At 50.3% G+C, this 17,224-nt stretch overlaps 1 protein-coding gene across 6 annotated transcripts in view; it reads left to right on the top strand.

Moving 5' to 3' along the window:
• Positions 1–15,570, top strand: part of lilli (AF4/FMR2 family member lilliputian) — a 232,719-nt gene extending 217,149 nt beyond the window's left edge. For 5 of the 6 annotated variants that reach the window (XM_011140196.2, XM_025304439.1, XM_011140199.2 and 2 more), the window contains 11 exons: positions 6,024–6,075; positions 6,507–6,562; positions 6,952–7,537; positions 7,671–8,455; positions 10,012–10,882; positions 11,095–11,231; positions 11,731–11,925; positions 12,028–12,105; positions 12,222–12,318; positions 12,506–12,878; positions 12,983–15,570. In XM_011140196.2, the coding sequence (XP_011138498.2) occupies positions 6,024–6,075; positions 6,507–6,562; positions 6,952–7,537; positions 7,671–8,455; positions 10,012–10,882; positions 11,095–11,231; positions 11,731–11,925; positions 12,028–12,105; positions 12,222–12,318; positions 12,506–12,878; positions 12,983–13,092 (3,340 nt within the window). In that variant the 3' untranslated portion in view covers positions 13,093–15,570. The remainder of the gene's footprint in view (positions 1–6,023; positions 6,076–6,506; positions 6,563–6,951; positions 7,538–7,670; positions 8,456–10,011; positions 10,883–11,094; positions 11,232–11,730; positions 11,926–12,027; positions 12,106–12,221; positions 12,319–12,505; positions 12,879–12,982) is intronic. The other variant, XM_011140197.2, reaches the window with a different exon arrangement.
• Positions 15,571–17,224: the final 1,654 nt, after the last annotated feature.

Below are 17,224 nucleotides of genomic sequence, written 5' to 3'. Positions count from 1 at the left end.
ACGGGGGAGAAAGACGGAGGATGATAGGAGAGAGTCGTGAAAGAGGATCAACCAGATGCAGGGCGGAGTATACTGTCGTGGTCGAAGAGGGACAGAGAGGAAGCTAACGCGCGCGTTGGCAGGAAAGGCCGTGTGCGTCCATGTAGAAAGAAAGAGAGAGAGGGAGAGAGAGAGAGGGAGAGAGAGAGAGAGAGAGAGAGAGAGAGAGAGAGAGAGAGAGAGAGAGTGATGGAGGGGGGAAAGGGGGAAAGGGGGGACGAGGGGAGAAGAAGAAAGAAACGATGATATACACAGAGTGTTCCAGCACTACCGAGTAGCCTCTCACTTTGGACTTTGATAAATCCATCCTCGCGAGGGAACACACATGGCCTCGCGGTGAATTTCGGGACACCCTGCGCGATCGAGGAAGACCAGAGAGTTCACCTCGATCGCGCGCTGAATGACGCGACGAAGCCGTTGCGCAGTAGCCTCTTACTCGCGGCTTGTTCCTTTGTACGCGCTTCCCTTTCTCTTCTTCTTCATCTTCGTAGACGGAAACAGTATCATTATTTGTTGAATCGATCTCTCCCCCCCCCTCCCCACCTCCTCCCCCTGTCGGGAGGATCTCATCGAACGCGCACATACGATCGATCCTATTGTAACCGATCGCGCGATCTCGAGTCAGCGATGCATTCCGATAACCAGGCGCCTTGTTTCTGCGACACCCTGTATAGCTCGGAACTTCCGAAGTTATTCGCAACAAGCGGCTCGCTAGCTGGCTGCCTCGTGGAATTCTACGTGCTCACCAGCACCACCACCGACTATTGGCACCAGCACCACTACCAGTATCGCGTTACCGCACCGTTGCTTCCTCCGACTTGTCCTCCATCGCCACCTCCAGAGGTTCCAGCGAAACCTCCTCCCGCCGCCCCCCGACCTCCCGCAGCTACCCGCCGCGCTTCTCTCTATCGCGCGCGCGCGCGCACGTCCCTCTCTTTAATAGCAAGCAGAACTTACTAGCGCGCCAACTCTCTGACTCTACGTACATACGTACGGTACATACGTACCATGTAATACTCGTCGCTCGGTATAGAAACGAGCGTGGAATTAGGCTCGCGAGCTGGATATTGCCTTTCGTTACGTCGCCAGAAATACTCGCGCGTTAGTTATGTCGATTAATCCATTAGCCATCTACCAGCTGACCGTGCGTTTCTCCGTGTGCTCCGTCTACGTTTATCTTGGCTACAATTTACGCGACAAAGGCTGCCGCATAGAGCTCGCTATATAAGTCTCGATATCGCCGCGCGTCGCGCCTAATTCCCGCGCGCGAGATTTCGCCGCGCCGCGCTGCGAGGTCGCGCTCGGAGCTCTCGGAAGCCGCCCGGCGATTCTAACGGAACGGTAAAAGCGCGCGCGTGCCGCGACTGGCGAACAGTGAGGAGCGACGGAGATGACGAGATAATAGATAATAGATGATGGACACACACCGCGCGGCGATTGTTCGCCGCGCGCGCGGTAGAGCAGTCGGTGAACGAGCGAGCGCGCATCCCCTTCGTCGAGTATCCCCCGTGAGATCACCACCCGGCGTTCTCTTTCGTGCTTCATCGTCTGGACTTGACCGGAATCGAGTCCCGTTATTCGCGCGCGCGGGCGAGTTTAATTCGTCAATTTCCATTCGATCGATCCGTCGATTGCGTCCCCCTCGCGCGCGCCGAGGCGGCGCGAACTCTTTCACGCGCGACCGGAATCCCGCCGGAATACAATCCTTCCGTTACCGTGTTCCAGACGGGATCGTGTAACAACGGCAATCGCGCCCTCTCGCCCCCTCCCCCTCTCGGCCTATGGCTCTTATCAAACGAGGAACACTCATTCACGCCTTTCCCTGTAGTGCCGCGTCGGTCTCCTCGACCGTTTCTCGTATATTTAATTTCCTCTCCTCTGTTTATCTACCCATATCTCTCTCTCTCTCTCTCTCTCTCTCTCTCTTTCTCTCTCCCCTTCTCGCCGAGCGGAAACGTTTTCCGCTCATTTCCACCGCCGCTGCCGTCTCCTACGCGGACCGGATGCGTGTTCTTCCCCGTTCCGCGCGTGTTCGCATTCGCCGAGCGAGAGAGGAGAAGGGGAGGGAGAGAGAGAGAGAAGAGAGCGGCGGCGTGTGCAATAACGCGAACGCGCTTACGACACGGCGGTTCCGTTGCATGCCGGAACGTGCGAGGTTAAAGGAACACCTCGCGCGTGAACAGGTTCCCTTCCTTTTCCACGACGCCGGCTCCTCCGAGGGAGCTGATGAGTTGCACCAACAACAACAACAACACCAACACCAGGCGACACACAGTCGGAAATCGACAATGGAGCGTGTTCTCACCGCGCGCTTAACGCCGAACGCAAATGGAGGATATCCGCGGTGAACGAGAACGGCGCCGAGAAAAGTTATTTTTAAATGCCTCACTTCTTTTGCCATTATCGCTCGACGTCCCTGAATGAGATTGTCGTTCAACGTAATACGCGAGAGAAAAGCGCACTGTCGGTGCGCGAGAAGAAAAAGATATGGAAATATACACATTAAGGCCTGGTCTACAATACGTGTCGTAAGCTGTAAGCCGTAAAAATTGACGAATCACAGTCGATTATTACAAAAGTAATCGGCTATAATTGGTCAGTTCTTACGGTTTGCAGCTTACAACACGTATTGTAGACTAGGCTTAAGAGTGTCCATCGGGACGGGAAGTGGAAGAATTGAAACGCGAAATTTATATTTACGTTAACGTGAACTCTGAATTGATGGAGCGCCTTTTTTTTTTTTTTTTTTTTTTTTTAAGGAACGTTTCGCTTGACGTTAACGTTAGAAATTGTTTGCCGCGAGGTATTACACGGTGTGTTATTAAATTTCAATGTTATATCGAGCGGATACGGGCCCACGCTTTACGGTTCTCCGTGCAGCGGTGATAATTGGACGAGGTAAATGGACAGCGATACTTCATGCGGCATTTTTCCGAACGCGCGCTTTTCATTACCCGCGCGAGATGCTTTGATAAATCGCGCGCATTTACCATCGGTCCTCGTTCCGCCGTCGAGGAAAAACGCGCGTTAATAAACAAAGCGCGCAGAGCGCCGAACGCGTCGGCACGATTCTAAAATTGTGAACGTTCCCACGAAGCCAAGTAATTTGTACCGTTCGAGACGCGATCGTTAAACTCTTTCGTGCGGCGATTTAGCAGGTTTCTTGCCGGCAGCAGCTCTCTCTCTCTCTCTCTCTCTCTGACAGTCGCTCGGCAATCAGCCGGGCAAAGACACCGACGACGTTCCGTCGCGTGTACATGTGTTTCGGATTAAAGCGTCGCAAACGTTGTTAATTCGTGTGAACGTCATTGTTGCTCCACGACGAAGCGAAATGTCGCTCGAACTTGAAGGGTCTCGAGGCGAATGAGAGGAAGCAAAACGAGAGAGAGAGAGAGAGAGAGAGAGAGAGAGAGCGAAACGAGAGAGGGAGAAACTTGGGAGGGGGAAGGGGGAGTGTAAGTAATCGGCGAGAAGTGAGCGACAAAAATTCCCACGCTCCGAGGAAAACGCACGCGCGGTTTTCCTGCGGGAATTTGGGATTTCGAGGCGAATATGGAAATACGAAGAAGACCGTCTCCTTTTGCGGCGGTCTTCTTCGTGTTTCCAGAAATACGAAGGCCGCGGAGCTAAAGAGCTGCGAGCTGAGTCGGACAACCGGTAACGGCTAGCTGAACCAGCTGCGTCAAAGTAGTACAACCCCATTTCCGTCAGCCCCACGAAGAGCAACATCGCGTGCGCGCGCGTGCGCGCACGCGCGACCGCGAAAGACAGGTCTAACTTGCGTCCGCGTCAGGCCGAAAAATCGCGATTTCAACCGGCTGGACTTTTCTCGCTCAGACGCGCCGCTCGACGAGTCGATCCGTGCGATCCACGTAGGTATCCGCGTTGTCAACGAGTCAGGTGCTGCTGGATCGAGGAAGCGCGAAGGAGCGCGCGCGAGCGCGCCTAAGCGACGCACACACGCAGAGAACGTGCGCCGGTGTGGCAAAACCACAAGGCACCGCACAGAGAGAGAGAGAGAGAGAGAGAGAGAGAGAGAGAGAGAGAGAGAGAGAGAGAGAGAGAGAGAGCGCGGACGTAGGACAGTGCATTTAGGGTCGATGCCCTCCGTCTGCCGTCGATGTTCGGTGCTCTACGTATTTTCTCCTTATCTCTTTCTTTCTCTCTCTTTCTCCCCTCCGCGCCTTCCCTCCCGCTGCCTATCGTCGCCCGCCTCGTTCCCCCGGGCTCTTTATTCCTACGGCGAGATACTTGTTGGACGGTCCTTGGAGGATCGTCCGCGTGCTTCTCGCGATGATCGACGGACGGGCCTGCGATTCGCTCTTGTTGTCCGGGGAAAAAGAGGGAGTTGGAGTTAGAGAGAGAGAGAGAGAGAGAGAGAGAGAGAGAGAGAGAGAGAGAGAGAGAGAGAGAGAGAGAGAGAGAGAGAGAGAGAGACGCTCTCTCGAACCGAGCGGCACGCGCGATTATCCTCCTTATTAAATTAAACGCGGCTAATTCCAAGGGCAGACTGATGAACGGCGTATTTGCTTAATGACATAGAAACAGGTAATTGCAATCGGCGTCCGACAGTTTGTCCGAGACGTCGTCGTCATCGTCGTTGTCGGAAGCGGAGTAGTAATCTCTGGAAATCGCGATCGCCCGGGCTCTCTTCTCCCGGGCGTGTGGCAGTCGGCGGCTCCTCGAGACCTCGAGTGAAACGTCGAACGTCGTTATTTTTCGATTCCAGCGGTCATTTTTGAAAATCGCCGAAAGAAAGCCGCGAGGGACAGCGCGTCGTCATTCCTCCACCACTCCCCCTCCTCCTCTTCCTCGCTCTTCTCGATCAACGACGGAGGAGGAATTTCATTTTTGCCGTCTGTGTAAAACGCGCGACCTTGCCGAGGCGAGCCATACGCTATTATTATCCACTTTATTGAATTAAACGAGAGAACGATTCAGAGAGAAGATAATGAACGGCGTGACTGGCAATTAATGCCCTAACTCTATAATGTATTTAATATCACTCGTAAAAAGCAATAAATTGTCTCTCGAGTGTAATTTAACACAATACACGCGCGCGCGTGCGCACACATACACACACACACACACACACAAACGTATCGAGAAATAACTTGCGCTGTGTAACCTTCCGCCGTTCAATTAACTCGATAATTTGGAATATGAAAATCCAATGCGGAAACTGTTTGCGGGGGGCGTATTAATGCAAATATTTCGGCTTTTTATCACGTTCGTCCGAGCGCGAAGTGAAATTCCGACGTTCGGTCGTCGATCTCGCGCCGGACACGCCGTCGGCCGTCTCTAGAATCTCACCCCGAATTCTCCCCTTGAAATTCCCCCCTTTGAATCCATCTCTCCTCTAATCACGTTCCTCTCACGCCTTTCGGCGAACAGAGCAGAACGGCAAGCGCGGCGGCAGAGAAAGCGCGAACAGAGAGAGATAGAGAGAGAGAGATAGAGAGAGAGAGAGAGAGAGAGAGAGAGAGAGAGAGAGAGAGAGAGAGAGAGAGAGAGAGAGAGAGAGAGAGAGACCCTAATAAACGGGAGACAAGGGACGGCGAGGCGCGGCGCGGCGCGCGGTTGCGTCGCCGAGCGGAGAACGGCGCGTTCTAAGGATCAATGAACGATTGTTCCTTAATACGCGGTGCTCCACAGGTTGCAGTAGCGTGTATTCTTCGCGCGCATCTCTCTCGACTCCGTCTCGATTCTAATCGAGTGCGCTTCGCTCTTGATATCGAATTATCCCCCTCCCCCCGTTCGTCGCCGCCACCGCCGTCGCTTTGTTGAAAATCATCGCGCGCGCGCGCGGCTGCGTCTCGCGGACTTTTCGCCATTCGCCGAGTGGCGCTTGGCAGTGATTTCAGAGGGATCGCGATTAAGCACACGGATACAGATCCCACTTTAGCGGAGCCGCGGCGAATCACGCGACTCGATGCGTCCCGTTCCGATCGAGTAACGAGTTTGCTTTTCTTTCTTTGTTGCAGTGGTCTCGAGAAGGACTTGAGCCTGTCCGAGGACAGCGAAGATGACGACAAGGTAATAATTCGCCTTGAGTTTCTTGTCGCCTCGCCGGTTGTTACGCATTCAATTATCAAACCGAGCGCGGATTCTCTCTCGATCTCGCGTTACCGGTCATTAGGTGTTATAATAAGACGGCGGAACGGCGAACTTCGCCAAATTACCGTTCCCGGCTAAGAATCGACCGGAGAGAGAATTCGCGCTCTCGTCTTCGGCAGTTCGTCCTCGGTTGCGTTTCTTGCGTCGCGGGCGCCGCAGATTGCAGTTTTCGCAGATTGCGTTTTCGCAAATCAATCAATACGATCGCGAGCCGCGCGTCCGATGCAAAAAAAAAAGAAAAGAAAAAACAAAAGAGCGAGCCGCGGCAAGAACGACGACTCGCCGCCGTTCCACTTCGTTTCTTCACGGCGAAATCACTGATAGCGGTCCCTCTCCTTGCTTGTTCCCAGGAAATATCGACGAGAGCGGCGAGAGAAAACAGGAGTCCGGAGCAGCTTTCGGTCAAGTAAGTGATCGATCGGCATTGCTCGCGTGTGTCACGCGAGCGTCCGTATATATATTTCTTCTTTCTTCTCTCCGTTACCCTCGACGTTTATGAAAATTAGCGATCAGCTGACTTATAATCGACTGACTTGAATCAACGATCCCGATCTCAACACACTGTGGCTGCGATCGTGACAATTTTCATTCGCGCGCATGTACAGTCGTACATACGTTTATCTCGACATTTTTCTAATCTCTCGCGTAAGAGAGTGGAAACAACAATCGTCGGCACCGCGCGCCGACGAGATTAAGAGAGATCGATTATCGCTCCCAGTGCGCTCGAATTCCACCTTGCTCGTCCCTCGCATCGTCTTTGTGTGTTGTGCAAACGTTCGATTTCTATTCCTGTAGACTAGCAACGCCGGTGATGCTGGCGATGGCACCGGCGCCGCCTCCCGTGGCGCCCATGTCGCCCATGGGCATATCACCCATGCGTATGTCACCGGCACAGACGGTGCTGAGCCCGCACCTGTATCTGTCGCCGCCGAAGCAGGTGACGGCGACGGCGACGGCAACAGCGACGGCGACGGCGACGGCGACGGCGATTCCGGAAGGAACGCTGTCCTCACCGGTGGTCGAAGTGCTGCCGCCCAAATGCTCGCCGCCGGCGAACCTAGCGAGCCACCATCAGCAGAGGCCACCCAGTCCTCCCGGTCAAGCGCCGCCGAGTTCCGGAAGCGCCAGCTCGAGTTCGGACTCGGGTTCGGAGTCCGGCTCGGACAGCAGCGACGATTCCGATGACGACGACAGGTCGGCGACGCAGCCTGCTAAAGGGCCGTCGACGCCACCGTCGGTGTCGCCGAAGCTGGATAATATCGTGGAGGAACCGCCGCCCGCGATGGAGGAGTCGAAGCGCCGTTGGGACCTGAGTTCCTTCTTCAACAAGACTGCGGCGGTGCAGCACGGAGAACAGAATCCTGAGACTAAACCCGTTCAGGTAAGGCTGTGGGGCCGGTCAGAAGGACGGGGGACGCTTGTGACGTTTTCAAGATCCGGAAATCGCGAAGGGTCCGGAAAGGGTCAGAATCCTCCTTCGATGATTTTTCAGCATTCATTCGCTTCCTTTGCAGGATAACGTCAGGCGAGAAGATACCTCTGAAGTAACGAAGGAGACCAGGTCGCACAGAGAACAACCCCACGACTGGAAATTAGACGAGGCCTTAAAGAGAACTCACAACGCGACGATGATAAGCCTCCTGAGCGACAGCGACCATCAGTCCGATCAGGGCAAGAGTCAGCTGTCCGAGGGCAATCGATCGCAGGCGGAGAAGACGACGACCAAGGTCGCCGATAACAAGAAACGCGGTCGGCCGAGGAAATCCGTCAAGAGCCCGAAGCGCAATGAGCGCCCGTCGGATGAAAACCTCAAAGGGAGTAAATCGCGTAGCAGGACGAGAGTTGTCAACAACAACAACAACAACAACAACAACAACAACAACAATTCCGTGAAGAAGAAGCAGCCCAAGTCAAAGGCGATGTTACCCACGAGCGACGACAGCGACAGTGACTCGAGGTCGCAGGGTGTGTCCAGCGGTTCCATCAGCGATCATCAGTCCAACAACGTGTCGGTTGCGGTAGCGTCCAAGAGAAACACACTGAGCGTGTCGTCCAGCGACGACGACAGCACGTCGAACAGGAAAAACAATAGTGCCTCCGAGAACGAATCCGCGCGGTGGAGAGGAGTCGCCGTCAAGAGGAACAAGCTGACGGATTCACCGAAGAAGCAGGACAAGAGGAAGAGCTCGGCGACCAAGGCCAAGCCGAGGAGACCAAGGTCCAGGATGAACAACGGTGACTCGGAATCCGAGAGCGAGTCCGAGATGTCCACGAGGAGTAACCGCATCCAGGTCGCTAGGTAAGCTTTTCTCGCCACGGTGGTTATCATTCACGACGTGTGATAGCCATCGCGATCTTATTCCTTTATATTTCGATTCCTTATTTCGATGAGTAAGATGTGAGATGACACGACGAAATATAGAATCGCGTATATATGTAAACTTATTACGTACATGTATATCAGGTAAATCGGAAAGTTCCGTCCGTTCTTTTGCAAAACGTATGGCTTTATTTAAGAAACAAAATGAAAAATATTAGAAACATCAATCAAAATATTGTCCATCGTTAGCTATGACGTTTTTTCATCTTTCGGCCAGCGAGCGAATTCCGCGGCGAAAGAATGACTCGTCTTTGGAGGCAATCCAGTCAGAGACCCATTTTTCGACGTCTTCGTAAGAATTGAAGCATTCGTCAGCAAGTGCGTGTGCCATCGACCGAAACAGGTGGTAGAGGTCGGAAGAGGCACAGTCTGGTGAATAAGCCGCATGGGGTAACACACACTAACCCAGCAAAGTGCCTCTAACGTTTCCTTGACTGAGATTTTGTGACGTGAGGCCGAGTGTTGTCATGAAGCAAAATCACCTTATGCTGTCTCGTTTCAGATTCTAGTCGTTTTTCGTGCAATGCTCAGCTCAAACGGATCATTTGTTCTCCGTAGAGATCCCCTGTGACTGTTTGACCACTTTTCAACAGCTCGTGGTACAGCACCACACCCTGCTAATCATACCAAATACAGAACATTGCTTTCTTTCTGTGGATATTCCGCTTTGACGTCGATGTTGAGGGTTGGCCGGGATCGCAAATAGTTTTTCGAGAGGTTGGGGTTGTCAAAATAAATCCATTTTTCATCCCCAGTGATGATACGACGTAGAAACCCCTTTCTTTGTTGCCTAGCAAGCAGAATTTCGCAGGTGCTTTTTCACCTTTCAATGTCTCTTGGCTTCAGTTCAGTATGGGACCCATTTTTCTTTCTTAACCTTGCAAACCTTTCTAAGGCTTTCCTAAGGCTTCCAAACGATTGGAAATGACAGATTGAGCGCAATTTAATGCTTCTGCAGCAAGTTACTTTTGCGTTTGACACGGGTCTTCGTCCACCAGTGCTTGCAATTCTTCGTTTTCGAATACTCTTGGCCGTCCAGAAGGCTCCTTTGTCCTTTCAAATCATCAAAATCCACCACTTTTAAAGCGTCGAAACCATTCTCTGCATGTTTTATCGGAAAGGAACATTATCGTCATCAAACTCCTACGAGTATTCGATGAGCTTCAGCTGCAGTTTCCTTCCAATTGAAGCAAAAAAAGAAAAATTAACACTTCGCGCAAATGACGCGCTTATTTGGCATCAAATTTCGACATTTTCGATGCAGCAAAAAACAATACCTTTATGTACTGAATGTTATTGACAGATGTCAAAAGAAACCATTAAGCTTCGTTTAGACATTAGAGGTTAACGACAGTTCTAGCTATAGCTACTTGCCGCTAGATGGACGGAACTTTCCGATTTACCTAATATATAATACGTAATACGTAATACACAAATTATATACGAAAAAACAGATGAGGCATTATATATATTAGAGTACCACCCAGGCCTCGAGCGCCTCTCACCAGAGCGACGTCGCTGGATAACTCAGACAGCGACAACAGTCACGCTGCCAAGCTACAGGAGGAGGACGCTGGTAACGTACAGGACAAGAAGAAGAGCGACACGCTGCGTAAGCTCTTCTCGTCGTCGAAGGGCGGCGGTAAAGGTGGCGGTAAGGGTGGGAAAGGCGGTAAGGGCGGTGGTAAATGCGGCATCTACGTGGAGGAGTACACCAGCTCGGTGAACACGCCGACCGGCGGCGACAGCCCGTACAAGAGGCCGTCGTCGCGCACGTCGTCCGGCAGCGCCGTACACTCGTTCCCGCCGCTCACTTACGGCGTGAACGGTGTGCCGCGACTGATGTGCAAAATCGATCTCAACAAATTACCGCACAACTGCGTGTCGCAATTGTCGAGGGGTCAGGAGCTCAGGCAGCGCACCGAACTCCCCGACACCAGGCCGTCCTCGAGGCAGCCTTCCAACTTGGCGACGCAAGCGAGGCCGCCCACGCCGGAGGAGGGTGAGATCGTCGACACGTCGCCACCCCAGCAAGTTATCCATCACACCGATGGGCTACTGGGCGACGGTGATGTCAGGACTCGTACTGTGATCGCGACCGAGATGATGTCGTCGGACTCGAAGAGCGGCGGTGCTATGCTCGGTGGTGCTGGTGGTGCTAGTGGTGCCAGTATTGGTGATAACGCGCTCAAGAGAAAACATAGTCCGAGTTGTGCTCCTATGGCGAGTTTAAGTACTGTATGTTTGAACGCGAAAGCGAAAGGCTCGTCTGAGCGTGACAGGAAGAGGAGAAAAAGGGAGCATCCTGAGAAGGACGGCCTGCCGTCCAGATCTTCGTCGAGTCAGGTATGAATCTTGGGCAGAACTTTGATACGGGGAGGGGGGCATTTCTCCAACTCTCCCTTTTGACGTGTTTCGGATATCTTGAAGTTTCTTAGATGTATCAGAATTGCAAGTTTTATTTATTTGTTTCTTTTTCTACAATTTCGTGTCGCCGCCGCTGTTATGATGGAGGTAGTAGTCAATTTTGCGAAATCTGATTTTATTTGATTGTTCAGCAGAGTGATATTCAGCCGACGAACCACGAAAGGGACGAGAAACTAAACACGAGCTTGTTGCCACCACCGCCGCCGCTGCAGCGCATCTACTATTCTTACTTCAATCCGCAGAACGAAGTTTTGGAGGACCAGGAGAGGTGAGCTTTTGTGTATTTTTAAAGGGATATTTTAGCGTTGGTAGAATTTTACAGCTCTTGAAGAATTTTGATTTGCATTTTCTTAAAACCTCCTCAATCTGGTGAGAAAATTTCTCCAAAGTATATCTTCAAAATTCCAACGAATGATAACATTTGATTTCTTTTTGTTTTACACATATAAATAAAAGATATTTTCAACGGCTCCAGGTTGAATTTTCAAAATGGCAAATGCGTATTGTAATAACATTCGTAAAACAAAACAATAATTTTAACTTACTCTCGACAAATTCCACTTGAATGCCACAAGTTTTTTCTGTGAAAAAAGATATAGGAAACGCTTTGTTTCGGACATTCTAGTTTATATAAAACTTCAGATAGTTGGAGGAGCACTTAATCGCGGTTGGGATTTAAGCTCAAATTCAAATTGGTTCAAGTGTGTAACTTGAATTGTGAGCACACTTCCATTGCCACAGTAGAATATGTACGATTTGTGTTTCAGGGACCAGAACCAGTACCTGACCGAAGCTAAACGACTAAAGCACAGCGCCGACGAGGAGTGCGAGCTTACGGCCCAGGGTATGTTGTACCTGGAGGCTGTTCTATACTTTCTGCTGACTGGCCACGCCATGGAGTCGGACCCTGTCACAGAGAGAGCGTCCTTCACCATGTACAAGGATACTCTTAGTCTTATCAAGTGAGTACATCTCCAATTAAGCGCACGCACCAAAGCGACAAGAGGAGAGAGGGAGAATGAGTAATTAAACTGATCTTCTCCGATTTTTCCTCTGTCCCGTAGATACATCTCGTCGAAGTTCAAGAGCCAGCCGAACGACTCGACTGAGAACAGTATACACAACAAGTTGGCCATCCTGAGGTGAGTGTACCCTCTTCCTCGAGGGTCCTCCGAATGTACGTCGGTAACAACGCTCGGCGTGCACGAGCGGCTCGTGTCTCAACTAAACTCACGATTCCTACTTGTTTCTTTTACAGTCTCTGGTGCCAGTCCCTCATATACTTGAAACTCTTCAAGATGCGCAAACAAGACATGAAGGAGTACCAAAAGATAATCAACGAGTACCATCAAAAGGTGAGCGAACCCACGGCTAATTACACCGAGATTCGCGAACTACCGCGGCGAAGATCAAAGCGGCGAGACTTCGCGCCGTCGCGCGGTCACGATTATCTTCTTCGCAACAACGGCGAAGTAACGTTCTCGTAACGTCGACGAAAAATTATTCACGTTGCGCTATCTTTTCTTTTTCCTCTCTTTCTAGGTGCCGCAATCGGCTCAGACGCCGCAGGGATTGCAGCAAGAGGGACAGGCGACCCCCTCTTTGTCGCCTACGCCATCGCCTGCTGGTTCCGTAGGGTCCGTCGGCAGCCAAAGCTCCGGATACAGCAGCGGCGAACTGAAGAATAATCAGCAGCAGAATCAGGCGCCAAATCATCAGAATCCGTTGCTGAATCCTCAAATCCAGTTACCACCGAATCATCAGGGTCAGTCGCAGAATCAGCCAGTCCCGTTCATCAGCGTGCCAGTGCCCGTTCATACCGCGATGGCAAAGCAGAGTCATCACTTCAGTTTTCTGATAAACTGTCACGACCTGTGGGACCAGGCAAACGCCATGGTTACGGATAATCATAGAGGTACGTGTGAACAAGAGAGAGAGAGAGAGAGAAAAAGACGAGCGCACGTCGCGCGATCTCAATCTTGACATGATCCCTCATCCCTCCCTTCTCCGTGCTTGCAGATTTCTTTATCGAGCTGGACGAGAAGCTGGGACCCTTAACGTTGAAGAGCTCGTTGCGCGATCTCGTGCGTTACGTTCAAGCCGGTATAAAGAAGTTACGAGCTCTCTGACCACAGTGGCACAGCCCCCGACCACCCACCCCGAACTACATTACCGCTCTTCCACAAAACATGGTCACTTACCCGACCATGTTCACGTAGTTGCGCGACGTTATGACGATCATCATCAACAACGGCAACGAACAAGCGACCGCGGGAGTATACGGGAGACGCGCGAGAGTCGGGAAGGAGTGTTGTAACGGTGATGTAGCCAAGTCACGGGCCGCTCTTTCTTTCTCTCAGAGAGCTTAGAGAGAAGCGTGGTCTCGGGGGTGCGACGAATCGATAATCGAGGGTCACCATAGGACGATGTAAGGAGAAGCGGCGGAAAAGGCGGCAGAGGAGAGAAGCAATTCGCGAAGTCTTTCTTGGACGGAAGATTCGGATGACGTCGGGGCATTTTTTGAGATAAATTTAGCATCAAGTTATATTAGTCAATTGCAAAGCGCGTGCCTGAAGGGGCCGAGGGGAGGGAAGCGGCTGGCGGAATTCGCTGATCTTATACCCCCACGGTGCATAGAAACGAACCTCGTGCACTTTGTTTAGAGCACGTGTTACTTACTCTCGAGGCAGTGAAGAATCGTCGGTACCACCACCTCCTCTGCGAGGCGGGGCGAGATGTCGAGGTGTATGCGAGCGATGCGCGCGCGTATCTTGCGCGCGTTAGATTTAGCGACGAGCTACACCGATGATTTGTCTCTATTTTTATGAAATGTCTGCTTTTGTAAGTTAAACCGCATGTAGATATCGATTCGCAAGGCGAAAGACGACGAAGTTGAGTATGTGAACAAAGAAGCAACAAAACTGAGATGGAGAAGGGAGAGGGGATAGGAAGAAGGGGAATGAGAGGATATAGCAGGGGGAGGGAGAAGGTGTGTGTGAGAGAGAGAGAGAGAGAGAGAGAGAGAGAGAAAAGTGAGGAAATCACGAAGGGGTAGTAGAAGTGCCACTGACGCCCGTGTGTTCTCGCTTCACGGTGCGCCACAGCCGACGTTACCTGAAGCATGAGTCTCGTTTCGACGATTCGAGTGCGACGAATACGCAAGAAAAAAATACATATTTAATATATTATATTATAGTTTATTATCTATATAAATATATACATAGTTATATATAAAAAATATAAAGATAAGAATATATTTGATGAGATGAGCAGGAAGAAAAAGTAGTTCATCCCGCGCGCCGGCGCCGTGCATTCGGTAATACGGGAAGCAGACGCGTTTGCACGACATGAAAAAACATTCGCGAGCAAATGCCGCGAGTAAGCAGCGGTTGGGGGAGACGCGGGGGTATGGGCAATTAGAGAGTGCTTTCGATGGAGGGGATGCGCGAGCAATAAGATCAACACACAGAGATTGAGCGACGCACCATAGAGTTACACATCTCTTCTAAACGTTTGCGTGCGAAGGACACGACTCTTTTCTCTTTTTTATTTTCTCTCTTTTTTTTTTTTTCTTTTTCTGTAGATAGAGAGACCACACACGGGGAGGAGTAATTTAGACTAGTGACTAATTAATAATGCAACCGAGAAAAAAGCAGTAACAGACGCAACCAAGTACACATTATTTACATTACCTAGAATTAACCGGGGAATAAGTAGAGGTTCTAGTGATGCGAAGTAAAGAATAAATAAATAAATAAATAAATAAATAAATAAATAAATAAACCAGACATAGAGCATACATGTATACATAGGATGATTTAACGAGAAACTAAACGGAAGCGTAAAGGGTGGGAAGAATAAAGAAAAAAAAAAAAAACAGAAAGCGAAAGAAAAACACCGGTGACGAAAAAGAGCGTGTCGAGGTGGCGGACGCTCTCTTGTACGCGCAGGCGTGGGACGATAGGAAGCGCGTGACGGATAAAGCAAGTTGCTCATATGTATATTTTTGTAAATAGGTATTTGTGAGTGCCGCCGTCTTGAGGGCGGTCCGCTGTTGTTGCAATTTACGGTGGACGGACCCGCCCCAATTTTTGCTACCACAGATCTTATCGGAAATCGGGAAACGTCTGACGTGAGATTATACGCGAAACAGAAGGAAACGAGCAGGACGTGAGGAAAATGTACCGCGTTACTGCGACGAACGAACACACGACGACGACGACGACGATTCGCCGATGACTTGATTTTCGAAAGTTTTCTCCGAGGGAAGAAAGGATGTTGTTTACTCTCCGCGCTCTCTGTTCCGTTCGCGCGTGCGAACGCATTCGCGTCACTCGGGCGTGCTCTTGATCCGCGTTCCCGTTCTCACGATCGCTTCTGAAAATATTATCGCACGAGCGAAAGCGCGCGTCGAAGATCCCGACGAGCGCGTGTGTTGTGTCACGGCAGTTCCATCGTTCGACTTTTTGCGACTCGGACTTGCGAATCATCTCTCGGACGCATCTCTCTTCCCCACGTTCGGTCGGGAGTGGAATCGCGATCAGTGCGAAAACAGAAATGGCAATCGGCGATTTACTTTTCTCGATAAAAAAAAAAAAAAAAAAAAACGATGAGACTTCTCGCGATGAATCGACGACGACGAAGAAGAAGAAAGTCTGTTCGACGTAAATGTAATTCTGAAAAATTCCACGCGCGAATCCTGAGGATCCTTGAATCAAGTAGACCGATCGGAAACGCGATCGCGCATAACTTATAACATATCCGACTCGAGGAGTTTGACTCTTTCTACAAGATGGATAAGCATCGTCCGGTTAGATCGGAGAACGATCGAGGAGCGATTCTCCGAGGGCGTAGGACCAATTATTACAATTGCTGCGGCAGCAGCAAACAAACACACACTTTCGTGCTACTGCTGTCTCGTTGCTAAAACATTGTTCTGACGTAACGACCTTGAGATAAGGGAGGAAAAACGAGAAGCAAAAAAATGCGCAAGCGGTCGTAAGCGGATTGGCGGGATGACGACGGCCCATATAGTTACTAAGCGCGGTCCAATGGTTCACGGGATACAATTTTATATTTCGCGAGTGCTAAAGGATATAAAAGGAGGATGGGGAGAGGAAGAGAGAGGGAGACTAAAAGTAAAAAAGTAAAAATAAAAAAGAAAATGGGAGAACGAGAGGGAGGGAGGGGCAGAGAGAGAGAGAGAGAGAGAGAGAGAGATGTCTATTAAGGAGCTTCGATATTTTCGAGACACTATTTATAGCAGATACATATATCAGGCCCCTTTTCCCGCCAGACCGCGCGAATCCGCGACGACGGAAACGGAATTCGACGAAACTCAAAATTGCAAATTGGCGAAGTTTATCGAGAAAAGGAGATACCGCGTGCGAGGAGATTTATGTTACGGTTGGATCGAAAGAGGAGACGATGTGCGAGTGATGAAGATTGACGACTGTACATATAGCTAGATCTTCTCCTTTTCCTTTCGGCTGATACTTTTGTTTTTCTCTTCGGTGATACGGCATAGAGCGTCTTCTTTTGAGCTAATCTATGTTCCTGTACAACCTCCAAAGATAAAGCGAAGAAGAGTACCGCTGGTGCGCGGGTTTTGATCAGGAAGCGTTCGCCCCTTTCCGATTCATTTCTCGCATCTAGTTTGGTTTTCCTGTCTATTATTACTATTATTTTTTTCTCTCCTTTGTTTTACGACACCACACCACGTCGCGGGTGATTGCGAACGCGAGAAGCTGGCGTCGCGCGACTCACTTCGCTATATTGTACTATCATGTTATTACTGATGTCGTTACTGTTATTGTTATCAGTGATGATACTATACAGATAAGGAAGACGATAGCGGTTACAATCGGTAGTAATAATATTAACGATAATAATAATAATAATAGTAATAATAATAACGTAAGGATATAATAATAACTATAGTGATAATAATAACAGTAACGATGTTGCTATTCGTATATCGATGAGAGAATCCGCAAAACACAAGGGTGAGATGTTCCGCTTTCGGCGCGAGAGATACCTTGTAATCAATACTTATTACGTTACGGATAGTGACTATATCGTTATTGTTTTCATTTTCTTTTTTGCGAATGTTGTATTTATGTGAATGAGAGAGAGAGAGAGAGAGAGAGAGAGAGAGAGAGAGAGAGAGAGAGAGAGAGAGAGAGAGAGAGAATGCAAGAGCGAGAGGTTGAAGCGCTACGCGGAGAAGAAAAGCGACACAAGCCGGCGTACGTCAGGTGT

The sequence above is a fragment of the Harpegnathos saltator genome, unplaced genomic scaffold (genome assembly GCF_003227715.2).
Source record: "Harpegnathos saltator strain DR-91 unplaced genomic scaffold, Hsal_v8.6 scaffold61, whole genome shotgun sequence".
Lineage (NCBI taxonomy): Eukaryota > Metazoa > Arthropoda > Insecta > Hymenoptera > Formicidae > Harpegnathos > Harpegnathos saltator.
This window is presented reverse-complemented; position numbering and strand designations above follow the sequence as displayed.